The 26,290-nt window shown below is 48.4% G+C and overlaps 1 protein-coding gene across 4 annotated transcripts in view; it reads right to left on the reverse strand.

Annotated features, from left to right (window-relative positions):
- Marchf10 (membrane associated ring-CH-type finger 10) overlaps positions 1-26,290 on the reverse strand; it is a 99,544-nt gene continuing 73,254 nt past the window's right edge. For 3 of the 4 annotated variants that reach the window (XM_036194603.1, XM_036194604.1, XM_036194605.1), the window contains exons 7-11: positions 24,359-25,712; positions 19,756-19,925; positions 16,425-16,534; positions 8,813-8,926; positions 1-685 (exon numbers count right to left, since the gene is read on the reverse strand). In XM_036194603.1, the coding sequence (XP_036050496.1) occupies positions 248-685; positions 8,813-8,926; positions 16,425-16,534; positions 19,756-19,925; positions 24,359-25,712 (2,186 nt within the window). In that variant the 3' untranslated portion in view covers positions 1-247. Of the gene's footprint in view, positions 686-3,940; positions 3,984-8,812; positions 8,927-16,424; positions 16,535-19,755; positions 19,926-24,358; positions 25,713-26,290 lie in introns of all 4 variants that reach the window. The other variant, XM_036194607.1, reaches the window with a different exon arrangement.

Below are 26,290 nucleotides of genomic sequence, written 5' to 3' on the forward strand. Positions count from 1 at the left end.
CTGATTTCTTTTTTTATCATGCTAAGTCTCATTGGTCTTTGATTCCTTAGATGTCATGAGGAGAATAATCACAGAATCCACATCTGCAACGGATCCTAAATGGGATCCAGCTCACCCCAGCCCATGGGTGCCTGAGATGTGTCAGACTCTGGTGGTGGGCAGAAACAACATGGGAGGCGGGTTGCAGTTCCAGACTGTCAGCCTGTTAGGGAAATAAATACCAAATAAATGGGAGAATAGAGTCAGTTTACTGAATGCACGGATCCACTCCACTCAGGGTGGGCTGAGGCCTGAAGAGGGGCGGGCCCTCAGCAGTGGGAGCCCAGGCTGCTGGGCTGCCAGAGTTGCTGGGTCCACTTGGGATGCTGGGCTGAGGGGCAGCAGCAGGGAAGCCCACTCGGGACTCGGCTGTTTTGCCTGTGTTGGCTGGGACGAGGCTGGTCCCCGTGGCTGCCCGTGGATAATCAAGCCACACACTTGAACGGAGTGGCCCAGGTGGGAAAAGTAACTGTGAACACACTGGTTTCAGGTTCAGTAAAGGGGAAGGAAGAAGGGAGGCACAGGGTAGGGGTGCAGAAAGGGCTTCTGGGTGGAGAGGTCTCTGCTGCACTCCACGACCAGCTCCCTTGCTAGATGACCCGGCCTGGGTAAACACTGCTTTCATTACCATCTCCCGACTCGGAACCTAGAAAGCAAGACCATCTCTCAGGCTCCAGGGCCACAGCAGGCTTCAGGATCTGCCACACGGGGCAGGGTGCCACTGCCCTTCTTTCTCCCACCCTGGCCCCGGTGGCCAGACACACACACACACACACACACACACACACACACACACACACACACACCCCAACATGGAATATGGAGCAGGGTGGGGGAACACTCTAATCTGGGGCTGAGGAATCTCCAGGCTGCCTGCACTGGAGCTCCAGCTGGGTCAGGGGCAGCTGGACAGCAGGCTACTGAATCTATTTCAGCTGTCTCTGCCCCCAGTCTGGTGATAAAGTTTGTAGACTGAATAGCTGGTAGAGCCTTTGCCTTCTCTCAGGATGAGGTTCCCAAGTGAACTCTACTGCCTAACATGATGGAGGGCATGGGGCTGTGATGGCAAGGAGCAGGACAGCATGACATTGGAGGGTGGCCAAAAGGTCCAAGTACAGCAAATGGAACAGGAGAGGGGTTTCCTCATTCCTGGGGAAACTCTTCTTCTAGATCCTTCTTTTTGTTTTGGTTTGAGAAAGCATTCCCAGACTACGTAGAAACACTATCACAGTTGAAGGAACAGGAGTAAACGATACCTCGACATTCATACCCCAACCCTCTTATCTGGCTTCTGGTCTCAAGGAAGCCCCAGCCACTGTGGGTGTCCCAGCTCCCTCTCCCACACTGAGAGGTGGCTTGTCTGTGTTCGCTCATCACCTATATGCATATCAGCAGGTGATGCACTCCCTTTCTGGCCCTGGTCTTGGCTACAGTCATGGTCACTTGTGCCAGCTGGGGAGCAGCTGTCGGAGAAGCTGGGTCAGGAGCTCTGTAACAGGTTGGCTCACACATCTAAGGATCCGCCCGAGATGCCCTCACCTCAGTGTTACTGGTGGGGTAGGAACCCAGTAAGAAGGCTGGCATGGGCACCCCAGGGCCACAAGACAGCTGGCTCCTTTTGTGGCACCCTTTGTACTGATGTTTTGTCCTTTCCCGCTGTGTTTACCTGGACTGAACTGGGGCAGCAGGGTCACAGCTGTGACTCAGTGCTGGCAGGCCATATTAACCAAATGCTGCCAACCAGGTGAGTCATGCCAGGCTGTGGGGGCCAAAGAAGAAGAGTGTGGCCAAGGGGGAGGGCTGGCCTCCTCTGGCTCTGCTTCTGACGCTTGACTTTTGTCTTGATAGTGGCTCTGGCACAGAGACAGGCTAAGGGCTGCCAGTGCTCATTCATTGAGGACAGTGTGCTGGCCCCTTTGTTCTGGGCTCTGCACAGCCGGGACTGACTCTCCCTTCCCTACTAGTAGCTCAGGAGTGTACAGGACTAAGGGCAGGTAGACCCTGCCTGTTTTTCCAGAAAAGAACTGGCTGCCCTATGGCCTGTGAATGGTCGATTCTGGAGATGGGCCAGTTCCCAACTGAGATAGCAAATGAGTATCAGACAATCAAAGGGACCACCTGCTTGGGAGGAACTAGCGGGGAGCAAATCTCCTTCCCTCTCAGTCGAGACTTATTTTGGTTGGTGGAGGTTGAGACAAACGCCCTGGGCTTCACTATACAATGCAGGCTGGCTTAGAACTCGCAGCAGTCTGCATGGGCCACCTAGCCGGTCGATATTCCTTTCTAAACATCCCTTAGGGAGAGCAGCCTCCTGTGGTGCAGCCTTAGAAACCAAGGCAGCCCTTCCGGTCCTGGGTCTGGGGGAGCCCTCCCCGGCTGCAGGACACAGCGGTCACAAGGGGCACTAGGGGGCGCCCCTGCCCAGCCGAACCCTCTTGGACGCGCCTGGCCTCGCAGGTTCCCAACCGGGTAGCGCTGCGGGCGCCTCCGAGGCGGGGTGGGGTCCAGGGCACCGGGACCCTCTGCAGGTCTCCCTGCTGGGGACCAAAGCCTGCCGTGTGTCAGGTCCCTGTAAGAGCACGAGGCCCTCGCCGTGGCCACGCTGACAACCCCTGCGCGGAGGTGTGGTCCCTGGGAGGCAGTGCATGCGGGCGGCGACACAAAGGTCTTTCAGACACCGCACCGCACCGCCGCCTTCCCGGCTGCACCCAGGCAGCAAGCGGGGGATCTGGGGACGACTGCACGCGCGGTCCTGGGGCTTCGCTCCAGGGGGCGCCAAGCCGTCGTGCAGGCTGGCTTGGACCCCACAATCGCGTGGGGATTGGGGCTCCAGAAGCTCCTTTTGTATCGAGAAGAAAGGGCCTTTCCCATCTCTGAGCACCGTGAGCCTGGTTCCCTAGGACTGCGTGCCCTGAATAGAAAGCTTGCTTCTCTAGGGTTGCGGTCGGGGGGGGGGGCCCACCCTGGGGAGCTCTGGACTGGTGCAATGTCTCTTCTGGTCAGGTATTTATTTGTGGAGGGCTGGGAAGGGGCCACAAAGCATCCCCGCAATGGGATGCATCAATCCTGTCTGTGGGCTGTGCGTGGAAAGACACATTCCAGAGCCCCACCCCATCGCTGGAGTGGAGACTGTGGGAGGGCCCAGGAATCTGTGTTTAGGGTAAGTTCTCGAGATCGCTGATGCCAGCGTGGGAATCACTCTCCTAAGCTTCCAGGACAGGGCAGGCTGTTGTAAAATTTCTCCTCCAAGAACCCAGACAGATCCAGGTGTCACATCCCTCTATTTCCCTGCGACGCTTATTCTCTCCGTGAATAGAGTCTTAAGGCCTGCCTCCGAGCCCTCGGCTTTAATTAGGCTAATTTTCTCCAGGGAGAATTTCTATGGAATAAGGAACCTGTCTGAAGGAGGCTGGAGACCTGTTGTTCAGCCTCTAAATCCAGCCAGGCCACTTGATGATACCCAATGGCATCAAAACACAATCAGGACGCTTGCTTGTCAAAGGAACGTTCTCTCTGGTAATGGCTAACCAGCCTGCTTTTAGGATCTGAGAAGGAAAATCTCAGACAGGATCCTGGCAGGAAACAAAAACAAAAACAACACAAAACAACAAAACCTCATCAAGCGCTGGATGCCAGAGGATGCTATGGAGGAAACACTCTCTTCCTCCTGGCTGACCCCTTTCCTTGGTTTCAGGATGAATTAAAATTCTTATCTGCTCCACCTCCAGCCTTCCTGATTGATTGTTAGTGAAGGCTAGAGTTTCCCCAGCTTTGTGGGGTTATTTTTGCCTCTGGGTGGTGGTCATGATTTCCTTCCACAGTATTAGGTTCAACACCAGAGCAGAAATGACTAGCAAACACCCTTAAAGAAGGCAAGACAGGATGGACCCCCCAAACCTACTTTCGTTTTCTTCCGGTCTGGGTTGTGGGTGATTTCTTGACAACTATGAGAGAGGAGACAATGAGACATGAATTGTTTTTACAATGCAATTGCAAACGGATGTATAACTCGTGTGTCTCACCAAGGTGCTCAGGATCAGGGCTGTTGTTCTGCACTGGTGGAGCTCAGCTTGTCCCAAGGACAGCGCCGTGATAACCCAGGTCACCTTGCTGTTTCGGGGCTTCTATATTTGGCAGTGTGAACAGACTTGCTTCCTTTTAGCAATTGATCTGAATAGCAGAATCCCTTTCGGATGGTCCCAGCACAGTGTGCAGGCTGTGGGGAGGAAGGCTCTGCTAACTGGCCACTTGCCTCACCACTGGCTTTTAAACAATCGCTTGTATTCTCTGCTTGGCAGGAAGCTGCCGACCCATCCAGGCCCTGGGCTCTCTTTGTTCTGATTTTATGGCATTTTATGCCACAATAAGAAACGCTGTGTACTCCATGGGAGCCCATTGTGCCAGGCTGCAAGGATGTGGGCCCTGTTGTATTGGGTCTGGTGCTGTTTCCCCCGGGAGAATAGGGACTTTGTGTCAGGCTGGGGACAGAACAAGGGGTGCTGGACACTGTTAGGGGCAACTCCCTGGCCTGGGTGGAGGCGGCACTTGTCTACAGGCTCTTTTCTGTGCCCAAGGGAGGGCCAAAGGAGGGATGGGATTTCGTCTAGAGTAGCAGGTCCTGGTTACCTGTGAATTATACATCAGGACTATGCTAACCTCCACTGCCACACGCCGCAGTGAGGGCCACTGAGGCAACCTCGCCAATGCTGCCTCGAGATTCTGTGCCAGATGCTGATGTCTATGACTCCTCACACATCACTAGGAATCCCTGTCCTGGTGAGCAGATGTCAAAGGGTCAAACCTGGGCTTCCCACGTTTTGGATAGATTTGGCCTCTTGAGGCAAGAGCTTCTGGTTTTGTGGAAATAGTGTAAAGGGGGATGGTCCATTGAGGAAGGAATGGACCTGTAGTACCCTACCTGCCTCCTAAGCCGGCCACTCTACTCCCTGACTTCTGCCACTAGCCTGGCATTGTGACTATTAACAGCACACCGGGGGCAGAGGACGAAGTAGGGCATTCTCTCCTGAAGACACCAATAATCAGAGACAAGAGTCAGACCAGGAGGCAGGTCATGAAGGGGGTTCTCAGGGAGCTGACCCCAGATGATGGAGCATCCCATGTGTGTATAAAGGGAAAGTCCATTTAACTTCTCCATCTAGGCCAGACTGCCCCATCAGACTAGAGGGCGAGCAAGGCAGCATCAGCCAGTGGTCCCTGGAGATGCTCTCATCATAAGGACCTGATGTTAGGAAAGGAAGGGCCAGCTTGCTGCTGGGCACCGTCATAGAATAACATCAGTGCTTCCTTCAACTGGTCCCGAACACACTCACACATGTGTACATGAGGGCTTTCCAGAGAGGATAAGTAAAGGAGGAAGACCCACCCGGAATATGAATGGTGCCACCCCATGCGCTGTTGTCCAGGACTAAATAAAGAAGAATAAAAGGGGAAGCCAGGTGCTGTGACATAGACCTTTACTTCCAGAACTTGGAGAGGGAGAGGCAGACAGATCTGTGAGGTCAAAAGCCAGCCTGGTTGGTCTACATATTGAGTTCCAGGCCAGCTGGGGGATATATAGAAATTCTGGTCTATTTAAAAAAAAAAAAAAAAACTCAGAAGAGAAAGCCAGCATTCATCTCCATGCTTTCTGGTCTGCTGAGGTGTGAGTGGGCCTCCTCATGATCCTGCCAACACAGGCAAGCTGCTCTCACCACCACACTCTCCCTGCTATGATGATGTATGTCCGCCTCAAACTGTGAGCCAAAGTAAATCCTTCTTCAGGTTTTTGTTTGTTTGTTTTGTTTTAGATATTTTATCACAATGACAAGAAAGCGACCCATCGACCACCTCAGCTCCGGGTGCACACTAGAGTGAGGAAGTGACAGTCCTCACCACTGAGAGATTTATCACAAGGTCTCTTCGTGAGACACAAGCAAGAAGCCTGATGTGAAGGGCTTCTCCCATGCTTCTAGTAAAGGAGTGAGTTTTTCTTCCAAGTCTGTGCATCTCTTTTGACAAACACTACCCTCAGGTTTCTTCCTGAGACAAAATCAGGAAGAGGTGGATTTGACACTTTCCACTGACCTCCAGCTTTCATGCAGATGTTTCTTTTTTAAAAGAGTAAAAAAAAAAAAAAAAAACCTTTTGAAATATGTACGTAGGCATGTCTGGGTGTGGGGGGAATGTGCATGTAAGTGCAGTGCCTATGAAGGCCAGAAGAGGGCGTGGATCTCATAGATGCTGGCCTTACAGGCTGTTGTGAGCCCCCTGATGTGAGTGTTGGGACCGGAGCAAGAGCAGCATAAACTCTTAACCACTGAGCCATCTCTCCAGCCCATGTGGAGGCCTCCTCACTGGCTATTTATAACCAGGTTCTGCTTTGTGCTTGGAGCGGGCGAGGTGTGCTTCGGAGTTTCCCAAGTTCCCCGTGAGCTGACAGTGAGAGAAGCGGAGGCTTGTCCCTTTCTTTCCCGTCCGCTCTGGCTCCCAGCGTGCCCCTGGCACAGCTTACGCCTTTTCCAGAATAGACTTGCCAGGAGTCTCCTGAGAGGCAAGGCTATAGGCCTTGGTTCTCTTTCGTTCATGGAACCAGACTGTCTTCTCATATTCGCCTTTTAGCCCCACTGGTTGATACTGCTTGTGTTTGCTAGCTCACTGCAGGGCCGTCTGTAACCCACATCAACTCTGATGCTTTGAAGTTCAATGTGTAATAAAACGTTCATTAAAAGATGCAGGATCATGAAAATGAAGTTACAGAAATATTAACAAAAGACCATTTCCTGCTTCCGGTACTTTTCTTCCTTTCTTTTCTTTTTTAAGTATTTCTATGAAGAATTTATGTCACTATTAAAACCATGGGGAGGTTAAGGAAGGGCAGGCCTGGGCCACAGAGAGGGTGAAATTCCTCGGGAGATAGGTTGACAGAAACCCAATCTGTTGTCTTCATTGAACACTCAGGATATGAGGGAATACTTTAACCAGAAAAAAGTAGAAATGAGTCTGCAATTCCTGTGACCAGTGGTTTGAATTCAGCATTTTCTTTCTTTCTTTTTTTTTTTTTTTTTTTTGAGCTGAGGATCGAACCCAGGGCCTTGTGCTTGCTAGGCAAGCGCTCTACCACTGAGCTAAATCCCCAACCAACCCAGCATTTTCTCTTTTTGAGACAGGGTCTCACACCCTAGGCCAACCTTGAATTTGCTTTGTAGCTTAGGATGACCTTGAACTTCTGATCCTTCTGCCTGTCTCCCAAATGCTGGCATGTGTCATCAGTCTTGGCTTGTGTGATGTTGGGGACCAACCTTATTGCTTCATGGACTCTACCAACTGAGCTGTATCCCCAGTCTCCAAATCCAGCGTGAGTTTTTGCTGTTCTGTTTCTGATTTTGTTGTTTGTTTGTTTGTTTTTTCGAGACAGGGTTTCTCTGTGTAGTTTTGGTGCCTGTCCTGGATCTCTCTCTGTAGACCAGGCTGGCCTCAAACTCACAGAGATCCTCCTGGCTCTGCCTCCCGAGTGTGGGGACGAAGGACTTGAATGATCATGTTTGGCCCTGAATCCAGTGTGTTTTTCTTGTTTTTGTTTTTTGTTTTTTGTTTTTTTTCCAGAGCTGAGGACCGAACCCAGGGCCTTATGCTTGCTAGGCAAGCGCTCTACCACTGCGCTAAGTCCCCAGCCCCGAATCCAGTGTTTTAATAGAAGTGGTGGTGTAGAGAGAGTCGACAAGGACTGCACCCCAGCCTCTGAGCAGGATGGTGCTGGAAGAAGTCTGCCGTCACTTGAGGAAGAGGAGCAGAGAAGGGAGAGGAAGAGGGGAAAGAAGCCAAGAGAAAGGGGGTCAGGGCTCGGATGATAGATCATTGAAGTTGCCTCTAGCACCACCAGTGGCTTGTCCACTGCCACACTGCCTTACTCTCCTGTCATGCCCCAACAGGAACAGAGGTCAAGAGCAAGGTCTCCAGGGGCGTCCTGGAAGTCCCCACCGTGCAATCAGCCCCTGGCATGACTGGGCAACTTCCCTTGTCTCCCAGAGTTCTTCTCTCATGTGGCCATGGGAAGCCATTTGATGAAGTGGAAGTTCCCCAGGGCTCAAGGTGCTGAGACTTCAGAGGTCCACCCATTGTTGACTTTGCTAAGTGACAGGGCCAGGCTTCTCCCTTCATCCTATGTTATTCTTGCTGGCCACACTTCCTTATTAAAGAACAGCCATTCCGGTACATACATGGTCATTTGCCAAATGGGGCCACTAGCAACACCTTTACTTCCTGGCAGCCTTAGGGACACACACACACACACACACACACACACACACACACACACACACACAGAAGCGTAATGTACCCTGGGATCCAAAACACAGCTGGCAGAGCTAACATCTTGCAGTGTGGCCACTCACTAGCTCTCAGGTGTGGAACGGCCTGCTTTTGCACAGATTCTCTTTGCTTGAGCAGAGCACATACCCTCACAGAGCATACACTTAACAAGAGCATTCTTGCACACCTCTGTTTTGCAGGGCAGGTTTCCCTAGGGACTCCTTCATTTACATGGCGACTGATGGCCACTTAAATATGATTTGAATCCGACAGTAAGCAACTATGTGATTATACCTGCCTTCAGCCAGAGGTCACTGCACATACACTCAGCAGCTACTAAATCTAGGACCTAACAGTGACAATCCTGGACCTTGTCATGGAGGCCTTCAGGAGACTACAGGTCTAAGAAACATCATCAGGTGCTGTTCTGGACTGTGCCACTGGCTCCTCCCAGAGCTGGACTTACCCTCTCTCTGGAAGCCCGCCTGTAGTTGAGTGTCATGAGTTCTGCAAACCTCTGTTCATACAGGTGAAGCAGCAGTACCAGATACAAACCGGAGTTCATCAGCCTACTCTGTACCTGCATGCAGGAGAGAAAACCTAAAGTTCATCCACAAAAAATTCACAGGCTCATCCACAGCACGGCAGGGAGAAAGGGGAAAGAGCCCACGTCCAGAAAAAGGCCTGCCTGGAGACCGGGAGACAGAGCAGGAGGAGGCCTCGGGCAAAGGAGCTCGGCCACCTTCCTGCAGTTCTCTGCTATGCAGGGGAGGAGGCTCTGAGAAAGTTCCATTGTCCAGGCTGAATCCCATCCCACAGACATTTGAGAGGGTTCACTGAAGCCAGTGCTGTGGGGTGCACAAAGCAGAATGCCTCAGAGCTCGCTGGTGGGACCTGATCACCCCATGTCAGGGAGAGAGCTCACAGACACCTACGGCGGAGGTCTGCCCAGGGCAGGAGGCTGGCTGAGTGGACATTGGAGAGAAATGGTTGTGATGGTAGGTGGTGGGAGACTGTTAATGTGTGTGTGTGTGTGTGTGTGTGTGTGTGTGTGTGTGTGTGTGAGAGAGAGAGAGAGAGAGAGAGAGAACAGGGCATGCATGTAGTGGGTAAAATTCTCTCCTGGCTGGTATGGCTAGAGTATGTTAACAAGTGTTTGTTTTGCCTTTTTTAAAAATGTGCTTATTCTTTGAGTATTTAATGCATGTATACAATATATTTTGCTCATGTCCACCCCCACTCTCCTCCTTCCAGACCTTTCCCTGAACCCCTTTCTCAACTTTATGTCCTTTTCTTATTTATTGTTTATCTTTTATAGCTCACCGAGTCTTTAGCTCCTTGATTATGCTCCACAGCCCTTCCTGTCACCCCTTCCAGCAGCACTGGGGGAGGAGGGGACACACATCTGTCCTCCCACCAGATCCCACGGGTGGTGGTGTTCCAGAGTGGGTCAGCCTGTGCTCAGGGAGCCACCCAGCCCCTGGGGACTACAATCCTCGCAGGGGTCAGGACCCTTTATAGCACCCTTGGGAAGGGTCAGACGGTTGACAGTGCCCAGGTTAACAAAGCATCACCGTGACAGGGCGGCCAACTGGGGCAGCTCATCTTCTTCCTGCAGCTGCAGATGTGCCATCCCCCTGCTCATGGCTGATCAAGGGCAGCTCAGGAAGTTGGCGCCAAACTCAAGTCTCCAAGGACCCGGCTGCCTCCAGGAAAGACTGGCTCAGAGGCTGAGCAGGGATCCCCATGCCCTTCCTTGTTATTAGGCCATCTCCGGTTCTTGGTGTGACATGTGGCCTCAAGGTCACTGTGCAAGGCCTCTGTACTCTACTGTCTTTCAAGACTGAAACTCACTCTCCAAAGCACTTAGACTCCTATTTTTAGTCTTTGAGTGTGTGCGTGCACGCGCACACTCTTCTGACCTCAACCCCAAAACAGGCATCTTTACCCCTTCATATTTCCTGTTTTCTAATCTTCTTCCATTCCCTATCCACAATCCTCACAAGTCAATGCCTACTGCCTCCTTTCAGGACCATCTTCAAAGCCGCCGCTTCCAGGAAGCCTTCCCACTGTGTGTTCCTTCACTCCAGCCAAACCGCCTTACCTCTCTCTCTGCTAGAGGGTTTTCTCTCTTTGCCAGGGGTGGCGGGGCTTTCAGAGCAGACTCTCTGGGCAAGAAATGGCAAAGCAACCCGCTAGCTAGAAAATGGCTGGGAGCGACTGGCTTGTCAAAGCATTCAGGAAAATCATTTACTTTTTATGGCTCAATGAGGCCTGGAGGCATGCAGATGGGGAAAGACCCACTAATGTGTTCCGCAGATAATTTGAAAAGTCACTTCTAGTAGATCATGCCTCTTCTCTGTTCCGTGGGAGGGAACCTGCCATGCGAGCCATAAATAAATAGCCTTTGCATAATGAGCTGCTGACACAGGCGCTCTGACCAATCAGGGAGGCCGGTTGGCAGGTGATGGGGAGCCCGCCCTTCTGTCCACTGCAACAGTTTGTTCACAGGGTTCCAGGGAACCACATTTTGAAGAGTTATTTACTGGTGCCGTTCTTGACCCAAAGACTCTGCCTCCCACGTGGAGTTCCCTTTGTTACCAGCCTGACAAGCCTAGGGGCTGTCGGGGTGGCGGTGGGGGTGGGGGGCGCACTAGCAGGAGAGGACATGGGACACTGTGGACAGGAGCTCTGAGAGCTTCTTTGCTTACTGGCCATTTCCCTTTTCCCCCTAGCTCCTATCTTTTGGTTTCTTTAACATGAACTAATTATTGTACACATGTGTATGCATGTGTGTGCGTGATGTGTCTGTGTGTACATGCGTGTGCATGTCATGGCCCACATATGGAGTTCAGAGAAAAACTCTGTGGAGTCAGCTCTCTCTTTCCACCTTTGTGTGAGTCCAGAGGTGGAACTGAGGTAGCTTGGCTTGAGAGACAAGCACCTTTACTAGATGAACCAGCCAGTCTGCCCTTCCTTTGCTGAACGGTCCTTGTGGTCAAGAGACCCGCTCTGATGGCAAGTATGGGCATCTGGATAAAGCACAGCGGAAGCTGGTGCCTGCCTGGTGTTTCATGCAGCCCTTAAGCGTGTTCCAGAGAAGCCAGCCCCTGGGGCTTAAGGTGATTAGGAGCTTGCTTGTGTCCAAGGACAGATGTCCTTGGCTGAGATGAAGCAAGGTCATGCCTGAGCTACAGAGAAGTGCCTGCCAGAGGCCACCGAGACAGCCTCCTGTGAGCCAGAGCAAACATGGCGGTGGCCAATCTCTGGGAGACCATGGGTGAGGCTCTGGAAGTGCTGCAGGTGGGATGGGCAGTCCAGGGCCATCCGACACTGTGACTTTAGGTCAACAATTTTAACTGTGCAGTGCCAGGGTGACTCCAATTCATAAAAGGGGACAGGTAACCTCCGTTCTGCCTGTTTCCTGCAGGCGTTATGTAAATTGAGCTAACACAGGTGGCCTTGATAGTTTGCAAAACAAATAATATCCTGCAGGAGGCAAGAACTAAAAGTGAGGTTTTTACCAACACTGTGCCTGAGGTCTGTGGACAACCGGTTTGCACCTGGACTCCTGGTGTCTGGCCCAGTGCCTGGGGCAGTGTGCTGGGTAAACATATGCACAGGTGGACCAAGCATAAAACCTGGGCTTTTCCATGGCCTTTGTTCTGACCTTCCTGTGCCATGCCATTGCTCACTTATGACCCTCATTAGAAGGCAGTGGTGTTGGTCTTGGGTCCTCTCATATATCCCAGCACTGTGTGGGGCATACAGTAGGTGCTCAATAAAAGCTCTGAACGTAACCTTTTATATTATGTTTTATATTATGGATATTTCCCCACAATTGAAAACAAGTGACACTTGTCTCTATCCCAGGCCTGGGAATCAGTATTTGAAACAGAAGAAAGTCTTGCAACTAAAGGTTACAATCTGTCCTCTGGGGTGGCTAGCCGTGGGGGATTTTTGCACGATTTCATTGTTGTTGTTTATGTGGGACAGAGTCTGTGTAGCCCATGCTGGTTTCAAGCCTGCTGCGTAGCTGTCAAAATGTTTGCAGAAAAAGGTCTGGATATAAGCTAATGACATAAGAATCAAATTGAGTCCCCTCTAAGGGAGACATTTGGGTTAACAATGATTTTATAGTTTTAAAATTATGTGCTTTGCAATCATGTTTCTTACTTTTTTTTGATCATGTAATAAGGGAGGGTAGCTTTAGGTTATAAAGGTAATGCTGGGACAATTCATATAACAAATATTTATTGACTACTTATTTTATAATAACGAATATTATTGACTGCTTCTAGATCAGAACCATGCATTATAATACAAATCAAAGCACATATGCAAACAACACATGTAATTTGAAAAATTATAGCGTCATGTGAAAGTTTTAAAAATCAGTGAAATTAATATGAACAAGGTATTTTATTAACCCAGTACATCTAAAACATTATTTCAACGTATAATTATTGCTCTATGTTGCCTAAGCACAGGGGACACATTCTGGGAAATGTGCTGCTAGGCAATTTCATAGTGTGATCATCAGCGTGTACTTACACAAACCTAGATGGCATAGCATGCTGAACACTGAGGCCTCATGGAATGTGGCATCCACACTCGCAAATCTAGTGTCCGCTGAAGGGCATGAAGCAGCCTGGGGGCTATAACCCAAAATTATCAACGTGCACTTATTTGTTTATTTACTCATTAGAGGATGTATGGGAGAGTGTGTACCATGTGACTGGAGGATGGCAGAGACTGGTAGGATCCTGTACAAGTGCAGCTTGGAATTTTGTGTCTCACATCTTACATCATCAGCGGGCGCTGGCGACTACATACTCACCGAGTGGTCACACAATCCCTTCCTTAAAAAGCAGACCCCCTCTCTGTTTCCTCTCTGCTCTGCTCTGCTCCCTCCCCCATCTTTCTCTCTCACCAGGCCTGGTCCCTTTCCCCACACCCATTTTCCCTCCTAATAAAGCTCTAAAAACTAACACTGGGTTCTGCCATGGCCCATGACTTTTCTGTTGGTAATCAGTGCCACAAACCAGCAGGTCCTGGAATTGAATTCAGATTGCCAGGCTTGTGAGATTGCCAGCACCTTTACCCAGTGAGACATCTCACTGGCTCTGGGGGATGTTGGTTTTTTGTTTGTTTGTTTGTGTTTGTTTTTGTTGTTAATTCTTAAGGAAGTCTACATTTTGCTTCCAGTTATGAAGAAGAATTTTACAGGGTGTTGGGAGGTGAAGCCTTCAGGAAGTGGGACCTAGGGAGGTCTTCAGGCCACTCTGGACAGGCACAGGCCACTCAAAGGAAAATGCTCAGTGAGTGCCAGCACCTTCTTTCTCCCTCTGCTTCTTGGCTCCAAAGGTGATCAGTTTGCTCTCCCACACTTGTGCAGCACACTTTCATCAGAGGCCAGAAGTAACTCACTCAACCTTCCACCACAACCTCCAGAGCCGGGAGCCAAAACAAAGCTTCCTTATAGGGATGGAGGCTGGCTCACATACCCACTGTGAAGTCTGAAGGTGGAGACCTTATCTGGGGAGGGGACAGGTCAGGGTCCGCAGGAGTCTCAGCTACCTTCACAGCCAGCAGAGTGACTGACTAGCCTGGGTGGGCGGTTCAAGACAACTCGGTAGCCGGTATTGTTTCTGACTTCTGGAGTCTGACCCCCAGTGGTTATAGGAATATTTAAGCACAGCACAATTTGGTGAAACATTTTCTAGTGATGAATTAACTCAATCCTGCATGCCTCAAAGCACATATGAATCTCCTTGAGGAACAAAGTAAGCTAAATATGGATCAGCCGTGACTACATGGAAACTCTTTGTAAAGTCCATAAACACGGGCTCTAAAGATTGAGAAAAACAAGCTCCCCATGGGGGTCTGGGCAGAGAAGTCACTTGATAGTATAAAGGTCACTAAGCTAGGAAATATGTCGGCCCCAGCCTTGAAGGAACAACCTTGTGTGCCAACCTCCCCTTCCAGGCTCCCCTAGTGCCCATCACAAGCACAAAGACCTCTGTGACTCCTACAGTAGTTATGTGTGAATATGGCCAAAGAACAGTCATATATGTATGAAAATGTCATAATAAACCCCATTGTTTCTTTTTGAAAATTTTTTATTTTATGTGTATGAATGTGTGCCTACATGTATGTCTATGTACCACATGTATGCCTGGGCTCTGCAGAGGCCAGAAGAGGTCAGATCCTTTGGAACTGGAGTTACAAAAGGTTGTGGGCTGCCATGTGGTGCTGGGAATCGAACCTGGGTTCTCTCCAGCTGCCAATTGTTTTTTATGCTAAGTAAAAACACTAACTTAAAAAAATCCACAAAAAAGCTGGAAAGCTAATCTAACCCTATTGTTTAAAGAGGGTCTTTGGGAAGGAAGAGGCTCAAATAAGGACATCAAGATGAAGACCCATGATTGTATCCTTGTGGACTTACACGCACACACGCACACATACATGCTACCTGTCCCTTTTCATGTGATGCCATGTTCTGCTTCAGGAATCTGCCAGCAAGCAGACCATTACCAGAAGAACATGATCTACACAATAAGCTTTCTCTGTGTGTGTTTGTGTGTGCTCAGCATGGGCATCCACTGCCCTTGTAGCTCTAAGCCTGTTTTCTTAATAAAGTTGCCCAGTCTCATACATTTTGTTATAGTATTGACAAATAGATAAAGGAAGTTTCTGTTGCTGTGATGAAACACCATGATTAAAAAGCAAGTTGGGGAGATAAGGGTTTTTTTTTTTTTTGGCTTACATGTTTGTTTTGCTGTTCATTACTGAAGGAAGTCAGAACAGGAAGACAAGCAGGGCAGGAACCTGGAGGCAGGAGCCAATGTAGAGGCCATGGAGGGGTGCTGCTTACTGGCTTGCTCCTCATGGCTTTCTCAGCCCGCTTTCTTATAGAACCCAGGACCATCAGCCTAGGGATGGCACCACCCGCAGTGGGCTGGTCCTTCCTCTGTTAATCACTAACAAAGAAAATGTCTCACAGCTGGATCTCATGGAGGCATTTCCTCAGTACAGGTTCCCTTCTTTCAGATGATTCTAGCTTGGGTCAAGTTGACATAAAACTAACCAGGATAGGAAGTATAAATTTAATATAAAAAATGTGCTATTTTACTTTTTTTTTGGAATTAAGTATTTGATTTAGTGGGTATTTACCATATACAACATGTATTGATTAGAACTAGCCACCTTCTCATTAGTCACAAGTGGCTTGTGGCTTCTCTATTGGAAAGTGTAGTTCTAAATAGGAGATTGTTTCCCTGAGAATTAAGTGATTAACTTTGCCTTGGGCATAAATCACCTTCCACCCGAGGTTAATTAACTTTTTCACATTCTCAGCAATGTAATCCAAAGACCCCAGGAGAGTTCTCTCCACTTATCCCATCCCCCAGTTCCACGGGTGTTATAAAGCACACAGTAAGCATTTACTTCATGCTTATTAGCAGGTCCTCATTACTCAGAATACTTGATATTTAAGTTGGGGACCGTTTCCCTCAAGACCTTGAGTTTATTTTCTGTTGTTGTTATTAAATTACTTCAGCAAAATTGGACATGGGGTTTGCCCAGTATTTTTTGCTGTTCCCATAGTTCAGTCGGCTACTCCAGCCTCCCCATTTGGTCCCTTTTAGCAGGTGGCTGTCAACCAGGATGGCCGAGACTTCTCAGTTTTCCAATTTAGTGACATACCTTCTCAAAGAAGTAAGCCAAATAAGGCTCAAACTCATGTCACACTTGGGCTCTTAGACCAAGGAGCTTAAGTTGCTTTCTGCTCGAACCTCTAACCTACTTTTTGTTTATTAAAGACTGGTTTATGTAAGTTATGTGTAAGAGTGTATTATACATGTATGCATATATGTGCCTGATGCCCACACATGCCAGAAAGGAACATTGGGTCCCCTGGAACCGGAGTTATAGATAGTTGTGGACCATTATATGGGTTCTGGGAATCAAACCCAGATCCTCTTGAGGAGTAGCAAGTGCTCTTAACCACTGAGCCGTCTTCTCTAGGCCCTCTGCCTACTCTAGACCAGGAAGAAGGTGGCAGTGATATGTCTTACCCGGGATTGATGGTGTTTGTGGTAGAATTCGGTCATGTTGAAGTCATCCAGGTCAACCAGCAGGCCTTGTTTACACATCTCACAGGTCTTCACAGTACCTAGATCTGCTCCTGGAATCAAGAGTAAGAATCATATGTAAGAAAGTATAGTTCAGAAATTCTCTACACACACACACACACACACACACACACACACACACACACACATTTTTTAAAATCATGTATTTTATGTATATGAGTGCTGTCTTCATGCATCTCAGAAGAGAGAATCAGATCCTATTACAGATGGTTGTGAGCTACCTTGTAGTTGCTGGGAATTGAACTCAGGACCTCTGGAAAAGTAGCCAAGTGCTCTTACCACTGAGCCATCTCTCCAACTATCCCCCCCCTCCCACCGCCGCTGCCGCCGCTACTTTGTTATATACAACTCTGAGTCTGTGCTGGTACTTTGGACAGGAGATATTTTGAGACTGAATTTGTGTGTGTTATGAATTCCAAGCTTCAGTGATTTTCCTAGTCAGTCATCCTCTGGAGAAAATGACCTTGAAATCTGAACTCTGAACATCTTTTTCCCTTTGTGGTCATTTATTATTTGAGCTTCAGGCAGGTGAAATCTCCATGGCTTTCAAATAACAGGTCTTGTTTCTATCTAAATATGTAAACATAATGGGTCATAAAACTGGAATTGCTACTCGGAAAGAAGTCTCTCTCTAACACAGACCTTTGCAGGAGGAGTGACTGTTGGACCTGAGGTCTCCCCCATCCCTTGTAGACCTAACAGTTCTGCAATAAATAAATCAGTACCAAATCCACAGAAGATGCTATCCTCAGCCAATGGCTTTGGCTACCAGATCTACCTTTGCTCCCACTTGAGGAAAGGCAGTGAGGCTCAGGTGTGGAGTCTAGGCACAGCAGCGTCTGGGTCTGGCGCATTTGGGGAAAGAAATGGAAGGCTCCCTGTGCTGCTGTCCTTATGACAACGTGACCCGTGCTTGCTCTGCTTGTGCCCAGATTGCTCTGCTTCCCCAAGGCAAAAGCAGGAGCTGCAGAACCAGGGCTGTTCTGTGGAAATAAAAGTGCTGCGTGTGTGCGCACGCAAACACACACACACACACACACACACACACACACACACACACACACACACATACACTATAGCTGCAGCATCTAGCTAATGTTTCTTACTAGGAAACATATCAGTTACCTGCATCTGGTTAATGACCAGAACTTTGCAGGCTCATACCCCAGGTCTCACTTTCTAGTGTGGATATGAAGAAATAGCAAATCACACAGACTGTTAAAGGCAGGGTGAACAGTTCATTTCCCCTTTCTGCATTTTGTTTGCTTGTATCCTCTCTCTCTCTCTCCTCTCTCTCTCTCTGTCTGTCTCTCTCTCTCTTTTTTAACATCATCAGCAATGGTATTGGTGACTGGACATGTGTCTTCCATTCTAATCCTGCTGAACATATTCAAGCTCCTAAAATAGCATCGTGTTTAACTTGTTTCTTTTTCCTTTCTTTTTTGGCCTGTGCTAAATGTTTAATTGGCTTGAATTTCTAGTAAGAGAAAGCCTTTGCATGGCTGTTGTAGAATTTGATCCTCTAAGCAACACGGTCACATGGTCAGCAGATTAGCTGTGCCTGCTTGCTGAGAGTCCAGCACAATAGCCAGGGTCTGTGGTCTGTTGACAAGGAGAGTCACTGGGCCCTCACTGAGTTTCCAGGCACTCCTCCCAACCATTTGTATGCAGTTCTGCCCTAACTGCATGTGGCTTGAGGGTCTAGAGAGGTCCTAGAGTATCCAGATTGGGGGAGGGAAATGGAAGAGGGGTTCCATTTATGTGGCTATGGGTGGAGACTCTCCAGGGCAGCTGCTTTGGGGTCGCCCACGGTCCTGCCAATAACTCCTTCATGCTCTGTGACTAGGCCCAATAAACTCACTGGTTCTCCAGGTTAAACTTTGGTGGAATCATACTTTGGTTTGTCATTGGGGACTTATGAAGAGATAGACGTTGTTTGCATCTCCCTGGGGCAGGAGTCGGCATGGCTATGGCAGAGTCGTTAACAATCAGTGTACTCTCGAAAACACCGAAACCTCCCCCAGTTTGGTCTTTGCTTGTAGATATGGATTTATGCATTTGGGGATTGATTCTGTATTTCTCGTGGAAGGAAAGAGGCACCCATGGAGAGATAGAGAGTCAATTAATATGATTACCCTGATGACATGATATGGTGAGGACACAGGGCTCCAGCCCGTGGGGGCAGGGTAAAGCTCTAGACCTGCTACCTGGCCTGAGACCAATAAGAAGAAAAGAGAAACAGGATCTGGCTGAGAAGTACCAGTTCCAGGGAGGGTGGGCTGAAAGACACAGTGGCCATTTTCTACTTGACCACTAGGACGGAGCCCCTTTGAGTTAACCTCCCCCAGCCTAGATAGTCTGGCTCCTCCCTCACTATGAAAGGCATGCTTTACTCTCTGCCAAGAACATTGTAGCCAACCTCCCATGTGTCTGTATTTAGGTTGTCACTTCCTGGGAGAACTGAGAGGGGCTTCATGCCCAGCTATGAGATCAGCCTGACAAAGCTGCCACATTTGAAGCCCTTTAATGTAGATCTAGAAAATCAGAGTGACACGCTACTTATCCCTCTGGCAAGCAGGCAGCTTTGCTGGAGCTCTTTGTAAAAAAGATTTTTATTTATGAGCATGTGTACGCACACATGTGTGTGAGTACCTACAGAGGCCAGAAGGGGGCATCATGTTCCCCAGAGCTGGAGTTACAGGAGGTTATAAGCTGCCCGATGTGGGTGTTAGGAACTGAACTTGGGTTCTCTGTAAGAGTAACAAGTGCTCTTAACTATGGAGTCATCTCCCTAACCCCTACTGGGTTCTTAGTGACAGCCACCTACCCCCACCCCACCCTGCAAATGAAGTAGACTTCTGTATGTATTTGGGGGGAGGGGTTGTCTCTCATGATGGACCTTTTGGTGCTACTAACTGGACAGGGCTACCAAATGTTTGCTGAGGGGTTACTGGCAACCCATGTCATCTCCTTTCCTCCTAGGAGATGAGCTTATCATCTTGTCCAGGCCTCAAGTGGGAGGAGAATTTGTTTCCAAGATTGTCTCAGATTTAAACAAACACACACACACACACACACACACACACACCCCACATCCATTTACCCTCCCATCACAGAATTTGGAAGCACGAATCCCAAGCAAGGCCACATTTCCCTGACAGTGAGCTGCTGAGGAGGCTCCCAGGCCCACACTGTGGCATCTCAGATTAATTACATGCCGCAGCTCGCTTGCCTCTCTTCCTTCTCCACCTACCTGATGTTATTTTCACTTTCAGCCACTTTTTCAGGCACTCTTGGTGAACGAACTTCAGGCTTCCCACACAACCACAAGGCTCCAGGAGGGGGTTGGTTGGGGAACCCCCAGCTATCAGACAGATTCGACACAAGTCTCCCTCCTCCTCCTCCGAGTCCTCCTCCAGGAGACTAAACAGAAAACAAGGCCTCGTGAGAGTCCCCACATTCACTGTTTCTATAAATACCATTTCCCAATGTATTCATGGGAGGATGAGGAAGGAACAATCCCCTCATGCCTTGTCTGCCTGGGCTCCGGACCCTGCGAGGACTCTCCAGATGGAGTTATTGATCATGGATGTAGTCACTCTAAGTGTGAGCTCCATGGAAGCGATGTAACTCAGTGGTCAAGTGTTTGTTTGTCTGGCATGTGGGAGGTCATGGTTTTAATTCCCATCAGTCCAAAATGGTGGTGGTGGGGGTGAGGGATCAGGCCAAGAGAACCCCTTTCTCTGCCTTAGCCACCCTGAAGAAGCTGTCTGTGTAAGCTGGTAAACTCACAGGAGTCATAGTCAGAGCTCCTGGGTTCAAAACTGGCCTCGGAAGCTTTTGAGCTATGTTCAGAAATGCAAACTAGAGCTGAAAAAAAAAAAAAGCCCATATCATTAATCTCTATGTGAACTTCTTAACCTCCCTAATGCTATGACCCTTTAACACAGTTCCTCATGTTGTGGTAAATCCCCAAACATAAAATTATTTCATTGCAGTTTGGGGATTTAGCTCAGTGGTAGAGCACTTGCCTAGCAAGCGTAAGGCCCTGGGTTCGATCCTCAGCTCAAAAAAAAAAAAATTATTTCATTGCTACTTCATAACTGTAATTTTGCCACTGTTATGAATTTTAATATAAATATCTGATATGTGACCCCAAAGGGGTTGTGACCCATAGGTTGAGAACTGTTGCTTTATGCTGTATAAACTAAGAATATAAAAATACTAGAAGAAAATAATTATGAACACTTGAGTGGTCTTTGTGTGGCAGCAAGAGCTTTAGGGGACGATATGCCAAGGTTTGATCATGTGTGTGTGCGTGTATGTGTGTGTGTGCTCATGTGTGTGCACATGTGTGCGTGTGGGGGCCAGAGGTTGATGTTGAGGGTCCTCCTCTATTGCTCTCCCCAACCCTTGGTTAGGGTCTCACTGTGTAGCTTGGCTGGCCTGGAACTTGCTACACAAACCAGCTGGGTCTTAAACTCACAGAGATTGGCCTGAGTCTACCTCCTGAATGCTGGGATTAGATGCGTGTGCCACCATGCAGTGCTGCCCCACCTTAATTTTTCAGCCAGGGTCTCTCCCTGAACCTGGAGCTCACTGGCAAGACTGGCTGGCCAGCAAGTCCCAAGGATTCTCCTGTCTCAGCCTGGATTTTTCCGTGGATGCTGGGCCCCCAACCTCAGACCCTCATAAGACCACAGCAAGCACTGTACCAGCTGAGCTGTCTCCCTGGCACCTAGAACATTCTTGAAATTATTTTATAATACACATTATGACCCTGAGGCATGTGTGCTCCCTGTGATGAGCAGGTGTGTGTTTCTAGGTGCTCTTACAGGCAAAGCAAGTGAGGTTATGCTCTGAAGGAGACTCATCAAAAGGCAATAGACATTTAATATAGAACCAGCCATCCTTTAAAAACTGATACAACACTGTCAGATTTAAAACAGCATTAAAAATATAGGGTTTGAAAGGGGAGGGATGAAAATGTTAGTCCCAGCCAAAATTGTTTTCTACATAGAAAACCAAAACAGTCTAGAGACAAAGTACTGTACACAATAAGAGAGTTTAACAAAAGACAGAGAAAATAAAAATTATAGTCAATTGCATTTCTATACATGAGACACCAAGAGTTAGAACTGAAAATATCATTTCAATAGCAAACAACAGCAAGTGAGGAACTAGAGCTGAATCGAAGGGCTTTTGTAGGGAAAATGACAGCAGTGCATCAAGACAGAGAGAGATGCCATGCAAATCAAGAGTCAGTTTCCAGGCTGTCAGCATTAGCATAGTTCAGTGTGATTCCAATGAAAGAGCCCCAGCCAGCAGACCCTTAAGTGTTTAGTCAAGGACTCTCTGAATTCCTGGTGAGGAAGGCTGTACACTGACTGTCCTTTATTACAGCCTCCGAGTGCTGCAGACATCAGGGTGTGATGACACCAGGTCAGGGAAAGACAGGCAAGACTACCAGCAGAGACCCCTTCACACAGATGGGTTTGCTCAGTATCTGGAGAGCACAGGATGCGTGACCCAGGTGGCCGTGTAGACCAGCAGGGACAATCCTTGTCAATCTATACCAGAAGGACAACTACTTATTGTGGGGGGGGGAGCCCCCACAAATGCCCAGCATTTGGGAGGCAGAGGCAAGCAGACATCTTAAGAGTTTGAGGGCAGCCTGATCTACAGAGTGAGTTCCAGGATAGCCAGGGCTGCACGGTCAGATGCTATCTCAAAATAAATAAATAAACAAATCTTCATTTACAAACATTTTCTAAATTAGACATTTTTGAAAAGATAAATATTGAGATGTGTTATATACAGAAAAAGAGAGCACTGATAAAACAAAGACCCCGTGGATGATAGCTGTTTAATGCACAGGCCCATGTCTAGAAGTGCTTGCATTTTAAAAGAAACTATTTTGAATCCAAAGACATTATGTTAGGATGGTTGGAGTCCAGACGTCTGACAAGTATAACTGAAGCTACATTTCGGGGTTGGTGGAGATGGGTGGGTGTGAGGACTCTTGGTCTTAACTATGGATTGTCTTCTTGTAGCTTGTTTAACTATGAGAAGAAAAGACATCGACAACTAGGAAGCTCTCACTTAGCAGGGTAGGTGTGGAGCTGCCAGTAATCCCAGCAGGAAAGCTGTGGTGAGCTAGACCAGCAGGATATGGAGGGCTCTGAGTTAGTGAGAGAATCTGCCTCAACAAGCAAAGTGGAGTGTGATTGAACACGCCTGATGTCAAGTGCGAGCCTCTACATGGTCACTCACACAGGCATGTACGCACACATGTGCACACACAGAGGCATGCACGCACACACACATGGAACAAAGAAAAGCAAGCTCTTTTTTCTGAAGAGGAGTGTATACAGTCTGTTTTATTTCTCCCTTTTCCATTTTTAACTCATTGTGGTGAAAATTTCCTGCTTCCAAATGGACATCGATAGGGTAATTAATGGCCCGGAGGAGCCATACTAACATGTACAAAGAAGGCTCATGTTCTAAGAATCAATTTCCAGATCCTTAAGCCAAGATTTGGGCACAGTAAACACCTATCATAAAAAGAGATGGCAGAATTCTGACTGTTTAATGAAGGCTTTAAAAAGTATCCAGTTTCATAGCTGTGAAATATCCTAAACTCACCTCAGGAGAAGGGAAAGATCAAAGAAAAGGGCAATTCAAAAAGGAGTCTTGTTTTCTCTCTCATACATCACACACACACACACACACACACACACACAGAGAGAGAGAGAGAGAGAGAGAGAGAGAGAGAGAGAGAGAGAGAGAGAGAGAGAGAGAGAGAGAACTTAAAATGGAGGCAGTGGTTGCTCCAGCCCCACCCTTTGGAGAACTGGGGTAACTATGGTAACTGTTTGGGAACGGTCTTTTGGTTTGGAAGGTTTAAATCCTAGAACTGTTGGTTGGATTTGCAGTGAGCCTCAAGAGGGAGAGCTGCAAACTTCAAGAGCTGATGGTTCCTTCTCTGGGGAGTTAACAACCTTTTCAGGGAATAAAAAAAAAGATCCTAGCTAATTGCTGGGGAGAAAAGGGGAGAGCCTGTATTACCAGGTGTCCCTGTGTCCCTGGAAATTGGCCTTTCTATTTTTTCCCCTTATTTTTCATTTTAAAAAACATTTACTCTGTGCGTGTGGGTTCATGCACACCTCTTTCCTCTCTCTCTCTCTCTCTCTCTCTCTCTCTCTCTCTCTCTGTGTGTGTGTGTGTGTGTGTGTGTGTGTGTGTGTGTCTGTGTGTGTGTGTGTTTGACAATGGGAATATGGAGGTCAGACAGCAACTTAGGAGAGTCAGTTCTCTCTTTCCACTGTGGGGGTCCTGGGGATGAACTCAGCTCCTAAGACTGTCTGTCACCTTTACCTACGGGGCCATGTGGCCAGACCTCACTCTTTTTTTCCCCTTGGTTTTTCGAGACAGGGTTTCTTTGTGTAGCTTTAGAACCTGTCCTGGAACTCCCTATGTAGACCAGGCTGGCCTTGAACTCACAGAGGTCTGCCTGCCTCTGCCTCCTGAGTGCTGGGATCAAAGGCGTGCACCACCACCACCCGGCTTAAGGTGCCCTTCTTATAGCATTCAAGGAAAAAGATACTTTGGGGATATATGGATAAAACTGAATGGGATTGCCAAACTCCTCTTTGTACATACATACCTTTTAAGGGTAATGAAAGGGACGATTTTCTCAAAACGAGCAGTCTCATTAACATGTCAAGGAAGAACATGCCTGTGATGTAAAATTCCCACATTTCTCTAATGAAAGCAATGGTTATCTCAGCTCAGAGTTAGTGGGGGAGGCAGGGAGTGGAATAGGGAAGCAGTGTGTGGCTATAACAAGTCCTTACCTTTCTTGCAATTTCCTGAGTTTCTCGGGGTCTGCCTTCATTTCTGTGGTCCCCTTTTCATCCATGATATCAGAGACTCTAACACTGGTCTCATGATCATTTGGATTTGGAAAATCAGACAGTGCAAAGAAAGTAAAAGGTATGTTTTCTTGCAGGGACCCAGGCATATAGAAATGGCCTTGTAAATGTCTTCTTGTAGAAGAGCTGGGAGAATTTCCCAAGGTCACGCTGCTTTGAGGATTTGATAGATCTTCTGCCAATAGTGGAGACCCCTGAGCTTGGCTTGTTGACGCCATCTCCTCCGCTCCCTGGATGTCATCATCGTGGTTTTCAGCAGTGGCTAATGGATTCCTATTTCTGATTGGTGAGAGTGGCCGGCGTGCATTGAACCTCAGGTTTTCCTCCATATCTGAACTGGGGACTAGAATAGATGACATGGACAAGCCTGTGGGGACATCATCTAACAGAGTAGAATGCAGCAGGGACCCATGCGTGTTATAAGATGTATTCATGGATGATCTTGGAGCTGTGGCTCTCCCAGAAAATAAGCTGTCGAATGAATTCCGAGAACCACTTAAGTAATTTTGCCGGTCTCTGTCATAATTGTAAACCATGGGCCTGTCTCCCATAGGACAGTCACTGGATTCATCTTCAGCTCTGTCTCGGATGACATCATTAGATTTGGCATCCCCTGAAAGAACAGTCTTCTCATCTTCTTGGTCTCCACTGGGGTCCTCTTTAGGCAGCTCCCCACATAGCCTGGTGTCTTGTGGCAGTCTCTGCTCAGTGGAAGGCTGCTTGTCTGCTGGCTCTGTGGTACCACTTTTTCTTGAAGATCCAGGATTGAACTCATTCCATCTTACGAAATTTCCTCGGAGATTTTCAGCATTTTCCTCAATATTTCTGTTTTCAGTGGTTGATGTCCCAAGAAATCGGCTTCTCTTATGGCTGGGAGGAGAACGCATCCCAACCAGCAGGAGTTCCTCTTCCACGCGCGTTTCGTCTTCTGTGTCATAGTTTTCTTGTTCATTGCTTAATGACAACGCAGAGTAAAAATCTTCATCGTGGTACCGAAATGGTGCCCTTCTTGGGCCTACCACGGTGGTGGGGAGCAGTGGAGCCCCCAAAGACTCACTCAGCACTTGAGAACCATTCATTGGCTGGAAGGTCTGTGAAAGGGCAGCGTGGGGTTCGTTCTGGGGACGAACACTTGGGTCTCCTTTTTTCTGTCTCTCGAGGGGCTTCCCAGCTGTTCTCATGAGCTCTGCGGATGAGGCCAGGTTTCTCTCTCGAGCTGGCCTCTTCAGCTTAGTCTCGTTTGCACACATTAGACTTTTTGGTTGGACAATTGGATCTGTGTTGAGAAGAGACAAATTCTGTTAAAAGTGCCCACGGAAAAAGCCCCTCTCTGCCAAAGGCAGTAAGTAACAACAGATAAAGCCCTGGGGAGAGAAGAAGATCTGTACAACCCAAGGGCAGGAGTGCCATAAGCCTGTGAGGAAAACCTCGTGGTGGGTGTCTCCTTACTGCCTCTGGGTTCTCCTTTCTGAGGCTCACCCCTGCAGCACTCACAACTGTGAGCTCCACATGAGTGGGTTCACATCTCGGGCACTCACACCTGTGAGTAGGCACGTGAGTGGGTTCACATCTGTGGCACTCACACCTGTGAGTAGGCACGTGAGTGGGTTCACATCTGTGGCACTCACACCTGTGAGTTGGCACTGTGTGGGTTCACATCTGTGGCACTCACACCTGTGAGTTGGCACGTGAGTGGGTTCACATCTGTGGCACTCACACCTGTGAGTTGGCACTGTGTGGGTTCACATCTCGGGCACTCACACCTGTGAGTTGGCACTGTGTGGGTTCACATCTCGGGCACTCAGAATGTAGCTCAGGAGAAGGGGATAACCATGTAGCCATAGATTCTTTCTA

This window comes from Onychomys torridus, chromosome 8, assembly GCF_903995425.1.
Source record: "Onychomys torridus chromosome 8, mOncTor1.1, whole genome shotgun sequence".
Classification (NCBI taxonomy): Eukaryota; Metazoa; Chordata; class Mammalia; order Rodentia; family Cricetidae; genus Onychomys; species Onychomys torridus.